The 17,422-nt window shown below is 38.1% G+C and overlaps 1 protein-coding gene across 1 annotated transcript in view; it reads left to right on the top strand.

Moving 5' to 3' along the window:
• LOC114610044 (vomeronasal type-2 receptor 26-like) overlaps positions 1-17,422 on the top strand; it is a 37,687-nt gene that overhangs the window by 10,909 nt on the left and 9,356 nt on the right. Inside the window, exons 3-4 of the mRNA XM_028754514.1 lie at positions 2,999-3,799; positions 15,306-15,530. Coding sequence (XP_028610347.1) covers positions 2,999-3,799; positions 15,306-15,530 — 1,026 coding nt within the window. The remainder of the gene's footprint in view (positions 1-2,998; positions 3,800-15,305; positions 15,531-17,422) is intronic.

Raw genomic sequence — 17,422 nt, 5'->3', positions numbered from 1 at the left:
TCATAACTTCTGTTAATTTCAAAGTGTCTCGGTTTAGTTTCTGTTTCCGTGATCTTTCCATTGCTGAGAGTGGGGTGTTGAAATGCCCCACTATTATTGTGTGAGGTGTAATGTGTGTTTTGATCTTTAGTAAAGTTTCTTTTATGTATGTAGGTGCCCTTGCATTTGGAGCATAGATGTTCAGAATTGAGAGTTCACCTTTGTAGATTTTTCCTTTGATGAGTATGAAGTGTCCTTCCTTATCTTTTTTTATTACTTTTGGTTGAAAGTCGATTTATTTTGATATTAGAATGGCTACTCCATCTTGTTTCTTGGGACCATTTGCTTGGAAAATTGTTTTCCATCCTTTTATTCTGAGTTAGTGTCTGTCTTTGTCACTGAGGTGCATTTCCTGTATGCAGCAAAATTCTGGGTCCTGTTTGTGTATCCAGTCTGATAGTCTGCGTCTTTTTATTGGGGAATTGAGTCCATTGATGTTAAGAGATATTAAGGAAAAATGATTGTGGCTTCCTGTTATTTTTGTTATTAGAGGTAGAATTATGTTTGTATAGCTATCTTATTTTGGGGTGGTTGGAAGTTTACTTCCTTGCTTTTTCTAGGTTGTAGTTTCCCTCCTTGTGTTGGTGTTTTCCATGAATTATCCTTTGAATTGCTGGGTTTGTGTGAAGATATTGTGCAAATTTGCTTTTGTCATGAAATATCTTGGTTTCACCAACTATAGTGATTGAGAGTTGTGCTGGATATAGTAGTCTGGACTGGCATTTGTGTTCTCTTAGGGTCTGTATGATGTCAGTCTGGACTCTTCTGGCTTTTATAGCCTCTGGTGAGAATTCTGGTGTAATTCTTATAGGTCTGCCTTTATATGTTACTTGACCTTTTTCCCTTATTGCTTTTAGTATTTTTTCTTTGTTTTGTGCGTTTGATGTTTTGATTATTATATGATGGGAGGTATTTCTTTTCTGGTCTAGTCTATTTGGTGTTCTGTAGGCTTCTTGTATGTTTATGGGCATCTTGTTCTTTAGGTTAGGGAAGTTTTCCTCAATAATTTTGTTGAAGATATTTACTGGCCCTTTAATTTGGGAATCTTCATTCTCATCTATACCTATTATCCTTAGGTTTGATCTTCTCATTGCGTCCTGAATTTCCTGGATGTTTTGGGTTAGGAGCTTTTTGCATTTTGCATTTTCTTTGACTGTTGTGTCAATGTTTTCCGTGGTACCTTCTACACATGAGATTCTCCCTTCTATCTCTTGTATTCGGTTGGTGATGCTTATGTCTATGACTCCTTATCTCTTTTTTAGGTTTTCTATCTCTATGGTTGTCTCCCTTTGAGATTTCTTTATTGTTTCTATTTCCATTTTCAGATCCTGAATGGTTTTGTTTAATTCCTTCTTTGTGTTTTCTTACAGTTCTTTAAGAGATTTCTGTGTTTCCTTTTTAAGAGCTTCTACCTGTTTACTTGTGCTCTCCTGTACTTCTTTATGGGAGTTACTTATGTCCTTCTTAAAATCCTCTATCACCATCATGAGACGTGATTTTAATTCTGAATCTTGCTTTTCCGGTGTGATGGGGTATTCAGGGCTTGGTATGGTGGGAGAACTGGGTACTGATGATGCCAAGTAACTCTTGTTTCTTTTGCTTATATTCTTGTGCTTGCCTTTTGCAATCTGGTTATCTCTAGTGTTACCTGCCCTCACTGTGTCTGACTGGAGTTTGTATTTCCAGTTATCTTGCTTGCGTCAGAACTCTTCATAAATATTTCTTTATGCTACTGTTTCCTTCCTCAAAGTATTCATGTTTGCTTCATTTCATGATTCCTTGCTTCTTATCCCTTTTCTTCTACCCGTCCACCCCTCTCCCCCAATCAATTAACATCTAATGAGTGTCTGTATTCAATTTTTATGATCCAATATGTGAAATGTTCACTAAGGATCTAAACTCAGATGCCTGGGGAAAACAGTGCATAAACCCAGGTTATGAACCATACATTAGGGCATGACTGAGTGGGCTTCTGATTTGAGGAGATTAATATTTAGGGAATATGTGTGGAGATGGGATCAAGTTCCAGTCTGAGCCATGGGACAGGAGGATATTCTGATACCACCAGTGTAGAGAGAGATAGAAGGTTCTGTAAGGCAGACTGATAGTGTTGGCCAAACCTTAGAAATACGTTCCTTGACTAAAGAAAGAATCCAGGAACTCATTAAAAAGCATATTTTAAGGAAAAGCATTGTTTCATGCCAATATTAGATTAAGTGAAGTGAATTTGGTAATTTCTCATTGGATATCACAGATTAGACAATTAATAATGTAGTCTATTCCTCCCGACCCCATCCCAGAGGAGATGCCCTAAAGTGTATAGGAATGATAATGTAGACAACTCAACTCAAGTCTTCTGTTGAAAAGGATAGGAATGTGATGAGAGTGACCAGAGGGTCCTGTTAAAAGAGAGACTTACAACAAGCATTGTGGTAGATAGTCAGCAATCTAACCTAAGCAAGCTTATTTTTGCTTAGTTGACTAAGGAGTAAGTTTTGCAGAAAGACAAATACATAGGAACTTCTAGTGAAATATAGACTTCACTAGCGGATTTTACAATGCTTTTTAGATTCCTGTTTATTGGTTAGTTAGTGACAGATTTTTCAGTTCAAGTAAAAGGGCCTTTGTGTTAATGTTTCTCCACTTTCATTATCAGGAAGGTGAATGTTTTGGTATGGGAAGTGACAGATTTGCAAATGCTCCTGTTTGACAGGTATTGCCTTAACTGAGATCAGGAGATAGACACTTCATGGTCTTTTTGATATATTCTGTAAAAGTACAATGATTAAGATACATTTCATGTAAGTAGTAAGTGACATAGGTAACAAATTGGTATTTCTTAATAAAGTTATTTAACTGTTTATTTTCTCCTAGAGTGAATAACCAGACAAGGTAAACCAAATCACATGACAATAAACCTAATTGTCTTGACTTGAGTTGTAACTTTCTTTCTGTTTAGGTCAGCTATGCTCCTTTTGACCAGAGTCTTGGGACCCGAGTCCAGCTCCAGTCTCCTTACCAGTTTCCTACGAACAACACAGCTGTGTATCAGGGAATTATTCAACTGCTGCTATACTTCTCTTGGGTCTGGGTTGGTCTGTTGGTTTCAGATGATTTGAGTGGAGAAGTCTTCATTAAGGACATCACAGAGGAGATGACCAACCATGGACTTTGTGTTGCATTTGCAGAAAAGGGTAGAGATCCTGAGGACCTAGCATACTGGGAAACTTTTATGGAAAGAGCACCTTTGCCATGTGTGATCGTTGCATTTGATGTCACATATGCTTTTTTCATTATCCGTACGATCAATTTGTATACTCCTTTTGGTACTGTCTGGATCACAACTTTTGATTGGTATGTCACCGCATATCCTTTTGAACAAAATCTAGTTCATACATTTTTTGGTACAGTATTATCATTTTCAGTTCATGTGGATGAAATTCTGGGATTCAAGGATTTTCTCAGAAGTGTTCAACCTAGAAAGTGCCCTCATGATATCTTTGTCCAGGATGAGTGGTCTATCATATTTGAATGTCCACATTTCTATCAGGACAACATCAGGGAACTAAGTCGATGTGGGCAAAATGGCAGCCTGAGCACACGTCCTTTTCATCTTTGGGATATGAATACCTCACCCTTGAGCTTCAAAGTCCATGCTGCTGTACACGCCATTGCTCAGGCACTCCATGAGGAGCTGTCACTCAGAGTGGAAGGAGACTCACATGATAAAAGTGTCCTCAAGGCTCCTCTCCCATGGAAGGTAGCAGTAACTGGTCTTATATTTTCCTAGAGTATTGGGCCCTGGCTTGTAATTTCTGCATTTTGATTCATGATCTATCATACTTAGTGTTAGAAAAATATTTCTTATGCTAGCATGTTTCCTTATGTTACTTTCTCTTTCCTCAAGGAATTCATGTTTATTTCAGTAGCATAAAGTGGCATAAAGATATTGAGTTAGAAAAATAAAACACTGTAGTGTTTAAAGTTGAGCTAAATTTTTTTCCTTTTACTGGATAATTTCTTTATTTACATTTCAAATGTTATCCTTTTTCCAGGTCTCCCATTCAGAACTCCCTATCCCATCCCCCATCCCCCTGCCTTCTACCACCAACCTGCTCACTCCAGACTTCCTGCCCTGGAATTCCCCTCCACTGGCGCATCAAGCCCCCTCAGCCCCAAAGGCCACTCCTCCTACTGATGTCCAATAAGGCCATTGTCTGCCCCATATGTGACCAGAGTCATGGTTGCCTCTGTATGTACTCTTTGGTTGGTGGTCCAGTCCCTAGGAGCTCTGGGGGCCTGGCATGTTTACACTGGTGCTCTGCCCATGAGGCTGCAAGCCACCGCACCTGCTTCAGTCCCTTCTTCAACTCCTCCACTGGGGACCCCACACTCAGTCCAAATGTTGGTTGTGAGCATCTGCCTCTGTATCTGTTAGGCTCTGACATAGCCTCTCAGGAGACAGCCATATCAGGCTCCTGTCAGCAAGCGCTTCCTGGCATCCACACTAGCATCCAGGTGTGGGGACTGTATATGTGATGGATCCCCAGGTGGGGCAGTCTTTGGATGGCCTTTCCTTCTGTCCCTGCTCCACACCTTATCTCTGTAATTTCTCCTGTGAGTATTTGGTTGCCCTTCTAAGAAACAATAAAGCATCCTCAGTGTGGTTTCCCCTCTTCTTGAACTTCATATGGTCTGTGAATTTTATCTTGATATTTCAAACTTTTGGGCTAATATACCATATCAGTGAGTGCATACCATGTTTGTTCTTTTAGTGACTGGGTTAACTCACTCAGGATGATATTTTCGAGTTTCATCCATTTGCCTGTGAATTTCATTAAGTCATTGTTTTTAATAGCTGAGCAGTACTTCATTGCATAAATGTACCACATTTTCTGTATCCATTTATCTGTTTAGAGACATCTGTGTTGTTTCTAGCTTCTGGCAATTATAAATAAGGCTGCTATGAGCATAGTGGAGCATGTGTCCTTGTTACATGTTGGAGCATCTTCTGGGTATATGCCCAGGAGTGGTATAGCTGAATCATCAGGTAGTACTATGTCCAAATTTCTGAGGCACCATCAAACTGATTTCCAGAGTATTTGTTCCTGCTTGCAATCCCATCAACAATGGAGAAGTGCTCCTTTTTCTCCGCATCCTGTCCAGTATCTGCTGTCATCTGAGTTTTTGATCTTAGGAATTCTGAGGGGTGTGAGGTGGAATCTCAGGGTAGTTTTGATTTACATTTCCCTGATGACTAAGGATGTTGAATATTTCTTTAGGTGCTTCTCAGCCATCGAGTTTCCTCAGTTGAGAATTTTCTGTTTAGCTCTGTACCTCATTTTTAAATAGGGATATTTGGTTGTCTGTAGTCTAACTTCTTGTGTTCTTTGTATATATTGGATATTATCCCTGTATCGAATGTAGGATTGGTAAAGATCTTTTCTTAATCTGTTGGGTCCCATTTTATCCTATTGACAATGTCCTTTGCCTTACAGAAGCTTTGTAATTTTATGAGGTCTTATTTGTCTATGTTTGACCTTAGTGCATAAGGCATTGGTGTTCTGCTCAGGAAAATTTCCATTTCCCTAATGGATAAGGATATTGAATATTACTTTTAAATGTTTCTCACCCTTTTGAGATTCTTGTATTGAGAACTTTCTGTTTAACTCCGGACACAAGCTTTGGAATGTTGGATCCTGTTTTCCTATCCATTCTGTTAGCTTGTGTCTTTTTATTGAGGAATTGAATCCGTTCATACTGAGAGGTCATTTACAATTCTTTTTTAATTGGGTGCTGGAAGTGATGATGGTGGTGGTGGTGGTGGTGTGTGTGTGTGTGTTTACTACCAGTTTTTGGGTTTGCTACTGTGATATTATGTATTTCCTGTGTTTTCATGGATGTACTTTGCCTCTCAGGGTTGGAGTTTTCATTTTAGCACTATCTGTTGTGCTGGACTTGTGAATAGATATTTAAATTTGACTTCATCATGGAATATCTTGTTTTCTCCATCTACGGTGACTGAAAGTTTTGCTGGGTATAGTGATCTGGGCATGTATGGTATCTTAGAGTCTGCAGTGCAAGTGCCTAGACTTTTCTGGCTTTTAGTGTCTCCATTGAGAAGTTTGAGCAATTTGAATATGTCTAACTGTATATGTTACTTGGCCTTTTTTCATTGAAGCATTTATTGTTCTTTCTTTGTTTTATATGTTTAGTGTTCTAATTATTATAGAGCAAAGTGAGCTTATCTTCTAGTCCAATCTATTTGGTGTTCTGTATACCTTTATATGAATTTTTTTAGCAGTTTGGAAAAATTTTCTTTTTTTGATTGTGTTAAAGAAAGGGCCTTTGAGCTGGTATTTTCTCCTTGTTCTATTACTATTATCCCTAGTTTTATTTCTATTAAATTTGTTCTTTCCCAGAGTCTTATATTTCCTGGAAGTTTGTGTCAGGGACACTGACATTCCCTGTGGATTTTGTGTTAACTAGCACACAGTCATGTCTTAGCAGCTTTTTGTTGGTCTGGTTGAGCATAGTGTTTTACTCCAATTTGTTTCTGTTGTAAATTCATGCATTTAGTGAACTCACTTTAAAATGATTATTGATCTTTATAATAATGAATATCATGTGAGAATTTTCTATTTGAGGACAGTTGACACCTTTTTTTGTCATCTTCTCTTTATCTGATTCTTTAGATTTAATTGAATATTTCTATTCTACTTTTTCTCATAGAATATCAGCTATACTTAACAAATTCTGGTGTTTTTTTTTTAATATGTTCAAGACATACTTAAAAATAGTGCTTGTCAGCAATGCTGGCAGATTCTCCAACCCTTCTGTTTCCTCTTTTCTATTTGTTGTAACAGTGCTGAAAAGTGTTTCATTTATCCAAAGACATAGCCACGTGATATTGTATTCATTTTGTGGTTTTGTGCAGATTTTATCCTATTAGAAAAATAAAGAAAATACAGTGCTCAATTTTACTATGGTATTCTGTTTCATTGGTATTCTTGTCTCTATGTCAGTTTCATTTTCTAGCATATACAGTTTTTCTCTTCTCTGAAAGTTTCCTTTAACATTGCTACAGGACTGGAACATGAGCAATATTTTGTTCCTGTGTATTTTAAATCTCCGATCATATTCATTTTTCCTTCACTTTAAGAGGACAATTTTGTTGATTCAATCTGGAAAAGTAAATCATCCTCCTGTCTAAGGAAGGGATATATTTCACTTATTTTTTCAGAGAATTGTTTTTATTTTTGGGGGCTTTTTTTTCAATTTAAATTATAAAGTTAGACATAGTCATTTTTATATCTATCCTATATGGTCTATTAAAATAATGCATACTTGGACAGTTATATACAAGCACACCAGTACATATACCTTCTGCTCATACCTGTTTCCCTCAGTCCCTTAGCTCTCTCCATCTTCACAGATCCTCCATTCTCCCACCATGTCCCTATGGTGCAGTCATGTCTTTTTTTTTTCCAACAACTGAGTGGATTTATGACCACAGGGCCTTTCATGTGCACATGAATATTCAGCTATCTAATGAGGCAGAAGGGAGAGTTGGTCTGCTCCTGTGGAGATACTGAATCCTGAGCCATCCTAGAGGACCCACTGCACTCAGAGCAGCTGAGGAGCCACTGCACTCAGAGCAGCAGACACCAAGGTGGTTTGCACTCGGGAGACATCGTATCCTGAGCCATCCTAGAGGAACCACTGCACCCAGAGCAGAAGGATTTCCATATCCAAGAGGTGGCCTGAGTCCCAGGAGTTCTTCCACCCAGGAGATTAGGATCATAAGACCACAGAGACATCTGGACTCTGAGGAGCTCTGCCACAAGCAAGATAACCGGAAATACAGACCCCAGTCTTATGCAGTGAGGGCAGGTAACACTAGAGTTAACCAGATGGCGAAAGGCAAGTGCAAGAACATAAGCAACAGAAACCAAAGTTACTTGGCATCATCAGTACCAGGTTCTTCCAATATAGCAAGCCCTGGACACCCCATTACACCAGAAAAACAGGATTCAGAATTAAAATCACTTCTCATGATGGTGATAGAGGATTTTAAGAAGGACATAAGTAACTCCCTTAAAGAAATACAGGAGAGTACAAGTAAATAGGGAGAAGCCCTTAAAGAGGAATCACAGAAATCCCTTAAAGAATTGCAAGAAAACACAAAGAAGGAATTAAACAAAACCATTCAGGATCTGAAAATGGAAATAGAAACAATAAAGAAATCTCAAAAGGAGACAAATATTGAGTTAGGAAACCTAAGAAAGAGATCAGGAGTCATAGACTCAAGTATCACCAACTGAATACAAGAGGCAGAAGACAGAATCTCAAGTGCAGAAGATACCATGGAAAATATTGACACAGTTGTCAATGAAAATGCAAAATGCAAAAAAACTCCTAACCCAAAATAGCCAGGAAATCCAGGACACAATGAGAAGACCAAACCAAAGGATAATAGGTATAGATGAGAATGAAGATTAACAAATTAAAGGGCCAGTAAATATCTTCAACAAAATTATTGAGGAAAACTTCCCTAACCTAAAGAACAAGATGCCCATAAACATACAAGAAGCCTACAGAACACCAAATAGACTAGACCAGAAAAGAAATACCTCCCATCATATAATAATCAAAACATCAAACGCACAAAACAAAGAAAAAATACTAAAAGCAATAAGGGAAAAAGGTCAAGTAACATATAAAGGCAGACCTATAAGAATTACACCAGAATTCTCACCAGAGGCTATAAAAGCCAGAAGAGTCCAGACTGACATCATACAGACTCTAAGAGAACACAAATGCCAGTCCAGACTACTATATCCAGCACAACTCTCAATCACTATAGATAGTGAAATCAAGATATTCCATGACAAAACCAAATTTGTACAATATTTTCACACAAACCCAGCACTTCAAAGAATAATTGATGGAAAATGCCAACACAAGGAGGGAAACTACAACCTAGAAAAAGCAAGAAAGTAAACTTCCAACAACCCCAAAAGAAGATAGCTATACAAACATAATTCTACCTCTAATAACAAAAATAACAGGAAGCCACAATCATTTTTCCTTAATATCTCTTAACATCAATGGACTCAATTCCCCAATAAAAAGACGCAGACTATCAGACTGGATACACAAACAGGACCCAGAATTTTGCTGCATACAAGAAACGCACCTCAGTGACAAAGACAGACACTAACTCAGAATAAAAGGATGGAAAACAATTTTCCAAGCAAATTGTCCCAAGAAACAAGCTGGAGTAGCCATTCTAATATCAAATAAAATTGACTTTCATCCAAAATTAATCAAAAAAAGATAAGGAAGGACACTTCATACTCATCAAAGGAAAAATCTACAAAGGTGAACTATCAATACTGAACATCTATGCTCCAAATGCAAGGGCACCTACATACATAAAAGAAACTTTACTAAAGCTCAAAACACACATTACACCTCACACAATAATAGTGGGGCATTTCAACACCCCACTCTCAGCAATGGACAGACCACAGAAACAGAAACTAAACCGAGACACTTTGAAATTAACAGAAGTTATGAACCAAATGGACTTAACAGACATCTATAGAACATTTCATCCTAAAACAAAAGAATATACCTTTTCCTCAGTACCTCATGTTACCTTCTCCAAAATAGACCATATAATTGGTCACAAAACAGGCCTCTACAGATATAAAAAGATTGAAATAATCCCATGCATCTTATCAGATCACACGGACTAAGACTGGTCTTTAATAATGACAAAACCAATGGAAAACCCACATGCACATGGAAACTGAACAACTCTCTACTCAATGATGACTTGGTCAAGGAAGAAATAAAGAAAGAAATTAAAGACTTTTTAGAATTTAATGAAAATGAGGACACATCATGCCCAAACTTGTGGGACTCCATGAAGGCAGTGCTAAGAGGAAAACTCATAGCTCTAAGTGTCTACAAAAAGAAACTGGAGACAGCATACACTAACAACTTGACTGCACAACTAAAAGCTCTAGAACAAAAAGAAGCAAATACACCCAAGAGGAGTAGAAGGCAGGAAATAATGAAACTCAGGGTTGAAATCAACCAAATAGAAACAGAAAGAACAATACAAAATATCAACAAAACCAGGAGCTGGTTCTTTGAAAAAATCAACAAGATAGATAAACTCTTAGCCAGATTAACCAGAGGGCACAGAGATAGTATCCAAATTAATAAAATCAGAACTAAAAAGGGAGAGATGACAACAGAAACTGAAGAAATTAAAAAAAAACATCAGATCCTACTACAAAGGCCTATGCTCAAGAAAACTGGAAAACCTGGATGAAATGGACAACTTCCTAGACAGATACCAGGTACCAAAGTTAAATTAGGAGCAGATAAACCATCTAAACACTCCCATAACCTCTAAGGAAATAGCAGCAGTCATTAAAAGTCTTCCCACCAAAAACAGCCCAGGACCAGATGGTTTTAGTGCAGAATTCTGTCAGACCTTCAAGGAAGACCTAATACCAATTCTCTTCAATCTATTCCACAAAATAGAAACAGAAGGAACATTACCCAATTCGTTCTATGAAGCTACAATTACATTCATACCCAAACCTCACAAAGATCCAACAAAGAAAGAGAACTTCAGACCAATCTCCCTTATTAACATCGATGCTAAAATACTCAATAAAATTCTAGCAAACTGAATCCAAGAACACATCAAAACAATCATCCATCATGATCAAGTATGTTTTATCCCAGGAATGAAGGGATGGTTCAATATTCGGAAATCCATCAATGTAATCCACTATATAAACAAACTCAAAGAAAAACACGACATGAACATCTCATTAGATGCTGAGAAAGCATTTGACAAAATTCAACATCCCTTCACAATAAAAGTCTTGGAAAGATCAGGAATTCAAGGCCCTTACCTAATCATAGTAAAAGCAATATACAGCAAACCAGTAGCCAACACCAACTAAATGGAGAGAAACTTGAAGCAATCCCACTAAGATCAGGGACTAGACAAGGCAGGCCATTCTCCCCCTACCTATTCAATATAGTACTGGAAGTCCTAGCCAGAGCAATTAGACAACAAAAAGAAGTCAAAGGGATACAAATAGGAAAGGAAGAAGTCAAAATATCACTATTTGCAGATGATAGGATAGTATACTTAAGTGATCCCAAAACTTCCACCAGAGAACTCCTAAACCTGATAAACAACTTCAGCAAAGTGGCTGGTTATAAAATCAACTCAAACAAACCAGTAGCCTTCCTCTACATGAAAGATAAACAGATTGAAAAGAAAATTAGTGAAATGACACCCTTCACTATAGTCGCAAATAATATAAAATACCTTGATGTAAATCTAACCAAGCAAGTGAAAGACCTGTATGACAAGAACTTCAAGTCCCTGAAGAAAGAAATCAAAGAAGATCTCAGAAGATGGAAAGATCTCCCATGCTCATGGATTGGCAAGATTAATATAATAAAAATGGCCATCTTGCCAAAAGCAATCTACAGATTCAATGCAACTTCCATTAAAATCCCAACTCAATTCTTCACAGAGTTAGAAAAGGAAATTCTCAAATTCATTTGGAATAACAAAAAACCCAGGATAGTGAAACCTATTCTCAACAATAAAAGAACTTCTGGAGGAATCACCTGACCTCAAGCTGTACTACAGAGCAATAGTGATAAAAACTACATGGTATTGGTACAGAAACAGGCAGGAAGATCAATGGAATAGAATTGAAGACCCAGAAATGAACCCACAGACCTATGGTCACTTGATCTTTGACAAAGGAGCTAAAACTGTCCAGTGGAAAAAGGACAACATTTTCAACAAATGTTGCTGGTTCAGTTGGAGGTCAACGTGTAGGAGAATGAAAATTGATCCATTCTTATTTCCTTGTACAAAGCTCAAGTCTAAGTGGATAAATGACCTTCTCATAAAACCAGATACACTGAAACTAATAGAAGAGAAGGTGGGGAAGAGCCTTGAATACTTGGGCACAGGGGAAAAGTTCCCGAACAGAACACCAAAACACCAATGGCATGTGCTCTAAGAACAAGAATTGACAAATGGGACTTCATAAAATTGCAAAGTTTCTGTAAGGCAAAGGACACTGTCAATAGGACAAATCGACAGGCAACAAATTGGGAAAAGATCTTTACCAATCCTTCATCTGATAGAGGGCTAATATCCAATATACACAAAGAACTCAAGAAATTAGACTCCAGACAACCAAATAACTCTATTTAAAAATGAGGTATTGAGCTAAACAATGAATTCTCAACTGAGGAAACTCGAATTGCCAAGAAGCACCTAAAGAAATGTTCAGTATCCTTAGTCATCAGGGAAATGGAAATCAAAACAACCCTGAGATTCCATCTCACAATAGCCAGAATGGCTAAGATTAAAGACTCAGGTGATAGTTGATGCTGGTGAGGTTGTGGAGAAAGAGGAACACTCCTCCATTGTTGGTGGGACTGCAAGATGGTGCAACCACTTTGGAAATCAGTCTGGCGGTTCCTCAGAAAATTGGACATAGCATTACCTGAGGATTCAGCTATACCTCTCCTAGGCATATACCCAGAAGATGCTCTAACATATAACAAGGACATATGCTCAACTATGTTCATAGCAGCCTTATTTATAATAGCCAGAAGCAGGAGAGAACCCAGATGACCTTCAACTGAGGAATGCATTCAAAAAATGTGGTACATTTACACTGGAGTATTAGTCATCTATTAAAACCAATGAATTCAAGAAATTCCTAGGAAATGGATGGAACTAGAAATGGATGGAACTAGAAATTATCATCCTGAGTGAGGTAAGCCAATCACAAAAGAATATACATGGTATACACTCACTGATTGTTGGATATTAGTCCAGAACCTTGAAATGCCCAAGATTCAACTCACAGGCCACATGAAGCTCATGAAGAAAGAAGATCAAGTGGGGGTGATTCAGTCCTTCTTATAAGGAGCAACAAAATACTCAAGGGAGCAAATATGGAGACAAAGTGAGGGACAGAAACTGAAGGAGGGGCCATCTGAAGACCATTCCACCTGGATATCCATCCCAAGTGCAGTCACCAAGGGTAGATGCTGATGTGGATATCAGGAAGTGCATGCTCATAAGATCGTGATAAAGATGTCTCCTCAGAGGTCTTCAAGAGTCTGACACATTCAGAGGCAGATGTTCACAACTAGACATTGAACTGATCAAGGGGTTCCCAATGGAGGAGTTAGAGTGAATACCATTGGAGCTGAAAGGGTTTGTGGCCCCATGAGGATAGCAACAATACCAACCAAACAGAGCTCCCAGGGTCTAAACCACCAGCCTGGGAGCACTTAGGGAGGGACCCATGGCTTCAGCTGTATATGTAAGAGTGGAGGGCCCTGTCTGGGCATAGGTGGGAGAATAGATCCTTGGCCTCATGAAGGCTGGACTCCCCAGGGGGTGGGAATTTGAGGATGGGGAGGTGGGAGTTGGGGGGGTAGGTCGGGGTACATCCCCAGAGAAGCAGGAGGAAGGGTGATGAGATAGGGGGTTCCTGGGTGGGTGGGGAATGGGGTAAGGGGACAACATACGAAATGTAAATAAAACATCCAATAAAAAATAATGAGGCAGAAGGAATACAAAATTGATGGCATTTCTGATCGCAATGATTACCTTTCCTTCAGAATCTTTTCGTTTCTAACACGGGTCATGTGAGGAGCTGGATCCCATTAGCCCCCTCTGTACTCTGTGGTTTAACATTTTTATTGGCTCAGTCTTGTGCTGGTTCTATAGAGGCAAACTTAACTGCCACAAGTTCATGAGTGCCATGACCATGTCACAGCTAAAAGACAGCATTTCATGGACCTTCTCCCCAGCATTTTGCTCTTGCATTCTCTCTATCCCCTCTTTCACAATCTCTCCTGTGCTTTAGGAACAGTCACATGGCTGTCTCATTTCAGTATGAGCACTCAATGGTCATTGTTTTCCTCAAGCACTGATATTCCTGGCAAAGAGAAGATTCTCAGATATAATCCGATGATAGCACTATTCTATGTATGTAAATATACATGAGGCAGTTCAATAATGTGTCTTCTTAGTCAAACAAAATGTAGGCTCACCCATAGGACTTTTGATTTCCCCAGACATGGATATTGAATAGCTTTGCAGAAACAGGCATGAGTTTCTTTTATAAAGAAGTCCTCAAATGCAGTCAGTTAGCAGTTGTTTATTCCCATGACCGTTGTGCCAGTAGTTTTCCAGTATGCACATTGTGTCTGGGAAGTTGGTATTATAGAATGCAAGGTCCACAGTTGGGAGAGGCCTCTGCTGACTTTTCTTTCACAGCAGCATGCAGTTCAGCTTCTGCCAGAGTAAAGTGTGCCAGACAGACAAAAAAGCAGAACAGACAACAGGGAGAAAGTTTTCACCTTAGTTCCAGCCTTACTATTGTGTTGAAGTCAAGGTGTGTGGTGTCTTCAGCAATAGGGTCTTCCTTCTGATTCTTCCATGTAACTCAGCGTAGTGATCATAACCTGCATAGTCTTGGGGTCTTTTGGTGGCTTCCTAATGGCCACAGGGATATTTTATATAAAATAGACTGTAATACCTCTGTTCAAATTCTTTTTAAATTATATTTTCTTTCTAACTAGCTTAAAGATGTAGCTATATGTGTGACTTCTTTATATAGGTTTGGCTTTGGTTAACTTACTCCACTCTATTCTCTTTGACTCCCATCTGTCTTGGAAGCTCTCCATCACATGATCCTCTGCGTTTCTATATCACGTGTGTTCTCCTTTCTCTTCCTTTCTTATTTACAAATTTCATATTTTAAAATCTGAAAATTTTATTTTATTAGAACTTTCTCAAGTAATTTGTATTTGTGAAAAAAATTGTAATTTTTCTGAAAAAGCTATTCTGCAAGTGTTTATAATATCGCATTCAAATTTTTCTTACTTTTCATAAAAATTAGAATCTGGTGGACAGAGCATTCCTTTCATCACTGAGTAACTGAGAAAAGTTCAGTTTTCAAATTTGAATAGTGGTGATAGTGTTGGTAAATAGCATATGACTATGCTAATTCTTTCATATAGCATCCACTAGTCTTATGATAAATGTTTATTAATGGAAGAAAAATCAAAGGCAAAGGAACATACAGTGAGTGAAAGAAAGGACAGTTAAAGTAACCGGGTTTATTTGCATCTCAATGACTTTTAGTGCAAGTTTCGAACATTATTTTCTATTTCAGCTTCATCCATTCTTACAAAAGGGCCAACTTGGGAGAAGCTCCAATGAGGAGAACCTTGTGAACAAGGAAGTTTCGGCAACCAAACTTGACATTTTTAATTACCAGTCTCCGCTGAATGTTCCCAAAACTCAAGTGAAAGTTGGCGAGTTTGTCTTTGAATCTCACAGTGTTCAGCATCTTTCCCTAAATGATGAACTCATAATTTGGGGAATATACCACAATCAGGTGAGTATCTCTGAAGTCAGCACTGTGTGCTGTGCTCAGAGTGGAATTCCTCAGAGAACAGGGTTAAGGGGTCTGCTTAGTGCCATCAGGCCAAGAATTCCTTACTTTGTCCTTTCCAATGCCAAATACCAGAATTTTGTCCCTGCAGAATCATTGTAAGAATAACTGATTCATTTTGGATTAATTCTTTAGATGGTTTTATCCTTGTAATGATCAGATACACCCATGGCCTACCTAGAAAGAAAGAAAAAAAAGAAACATCTTGGGTAGTTTTCTGAAAGGATTTTAGTGATCAAGACTTTAGTGGAAGTAACTGCTTTTGGTAAATAAATAAAATAAAGATATGTAGATGAAATTAGTCTCTTCAAATAAGTATTTGTAAATATAACTTTTATTTTTGTGAAGTTAATTGTCATCTCTGAGGCGTATTGCCTCTGTCTGCTAACCTAAGCTTATTTCTGGATGCTTCTAGATTCATCACAATCTAGTTTAGTTCTAGAGTGTTTACAGCATTTGAGACTTATTCCTGAATCCCTAATAATCTAACTCTTTCTGAGCTCTGGCTGACTGGTTTAACTCAGCTATTCTTGCTCAAACTTTCTCCAAGCTGATTGGTTCAATCTGACTTCTCTCAGTTTCTGACTGGATTTGCTCTGCTTACCTTAATACTAACTTTGGCAATATGTTCTCAATGCTTTGCTCCTTTTCAAATATGGGTGGTTCTGTCTTTACCTGTGTCTAGCTTGTTCTGTCTGCAAGCTGTCTCTGTACAACTGTCCCAGTAAAACTCACTGCATGCCCTGCCCCCAGACCTCATGCCCTGTTCCCTTAAGTTGCTGTTAGAAGCCATCTTGGAAAGGCTCTGACAATGAACTAAGATTTCTCAAGACATCCACAGTTTTGTGTGGCTGCAATGGGTACACTCTGAGAGGCAACGACCCCAGAGATTTTGACTCAGATATTGCTTCTCTTTCCTCTCACTATTACATAGCTTAATGATTTCCTGGGTATTTACCCACTCTATTGGGTCAATTTCCTGCAGAATCAATATGAAGGTGTTCTTCCATGTAGTAATGCTGTTTAGATGAATTGACCATTTCCTAATTGCTGGTCATGATTTTATAGAGCTTGTAAATTGATACAACTCTTCTCAAGCGCCCTATAGAATAAAAGTTGCAAATAGAGCTCTATATACCTTTATGTGTCATAGACTAGGGAAACAAAAAGGATTGGATCAAATTAATGATCAGAGAAAAAACATTTATGCTACATTTGATCCAAGAAATAGATCACAAGTCTTCACTGTGGAAAAGCAAGGCCATATGAAACTGTTGCTCTAAACTTATAATGAACTCACACAATGAAACACTGCTTTGAACTTTGAATCTCTTTTGTGCTATAATTCCCTTTTCTTTAACATTTTATGTATGAGGTAATTTTTTTCTTATATAGAAGATTTTTTTACTAAAAAAGCTATAAAATGCTAGAAGCAAAAAATAAAGGTTTGGAGTAGCCTTTTTCTACCTCTCCCAATGTACATTTGTCTTGTTTGTATCCCTTACTAAGAGTTTCTTTCATTTCTTTCTTTCCTCTCTTCTTCCTTCCTTCCTTCCTTCCTTCCTTCCTTCCTCCCTCCCTCCCTCCCTCCCTTCCTTCCTTCCTTCCTTCCTTCCTTCCTTCCTTCCTCCTTTTTCTTCTTTCTTTCTTTCTTTCTTTCTTTCTCTCTCTCTCTCTCTTTCTTTCTTTCTTTCCTTCTTTTTCTTTCTTTCTCTCTCTATTTTTATCTTTCTTCTTTCCCTCTCTTTCTTTCTCTCTTTCTCTCTTTCTCTCTTTCTCTCTTTCTCCCTTTCTTTCTTTCTTTCTTTCTTTCTTTCTTTCTTTCTTTCTTTCTT

This window comes from Grammomys surdaster, unplaced genomic scaffold, assembly GCF_004785775.1.
Source record: "Grammomys surdaster isolate TR1022 unplaced genomic scaffold, NIH_TR_1.0 126013, whole genome shotgun sequence".
Classification (NCBI taxonomy): Eukaryota; Metazoa; Chordata; class Mammalia; order Rodentia; family Muridae; genus Grammomys; species Grammomys surdaster.
This window is presented reverse-complemented; position numbering and strand designations above follow the sequence as displayed.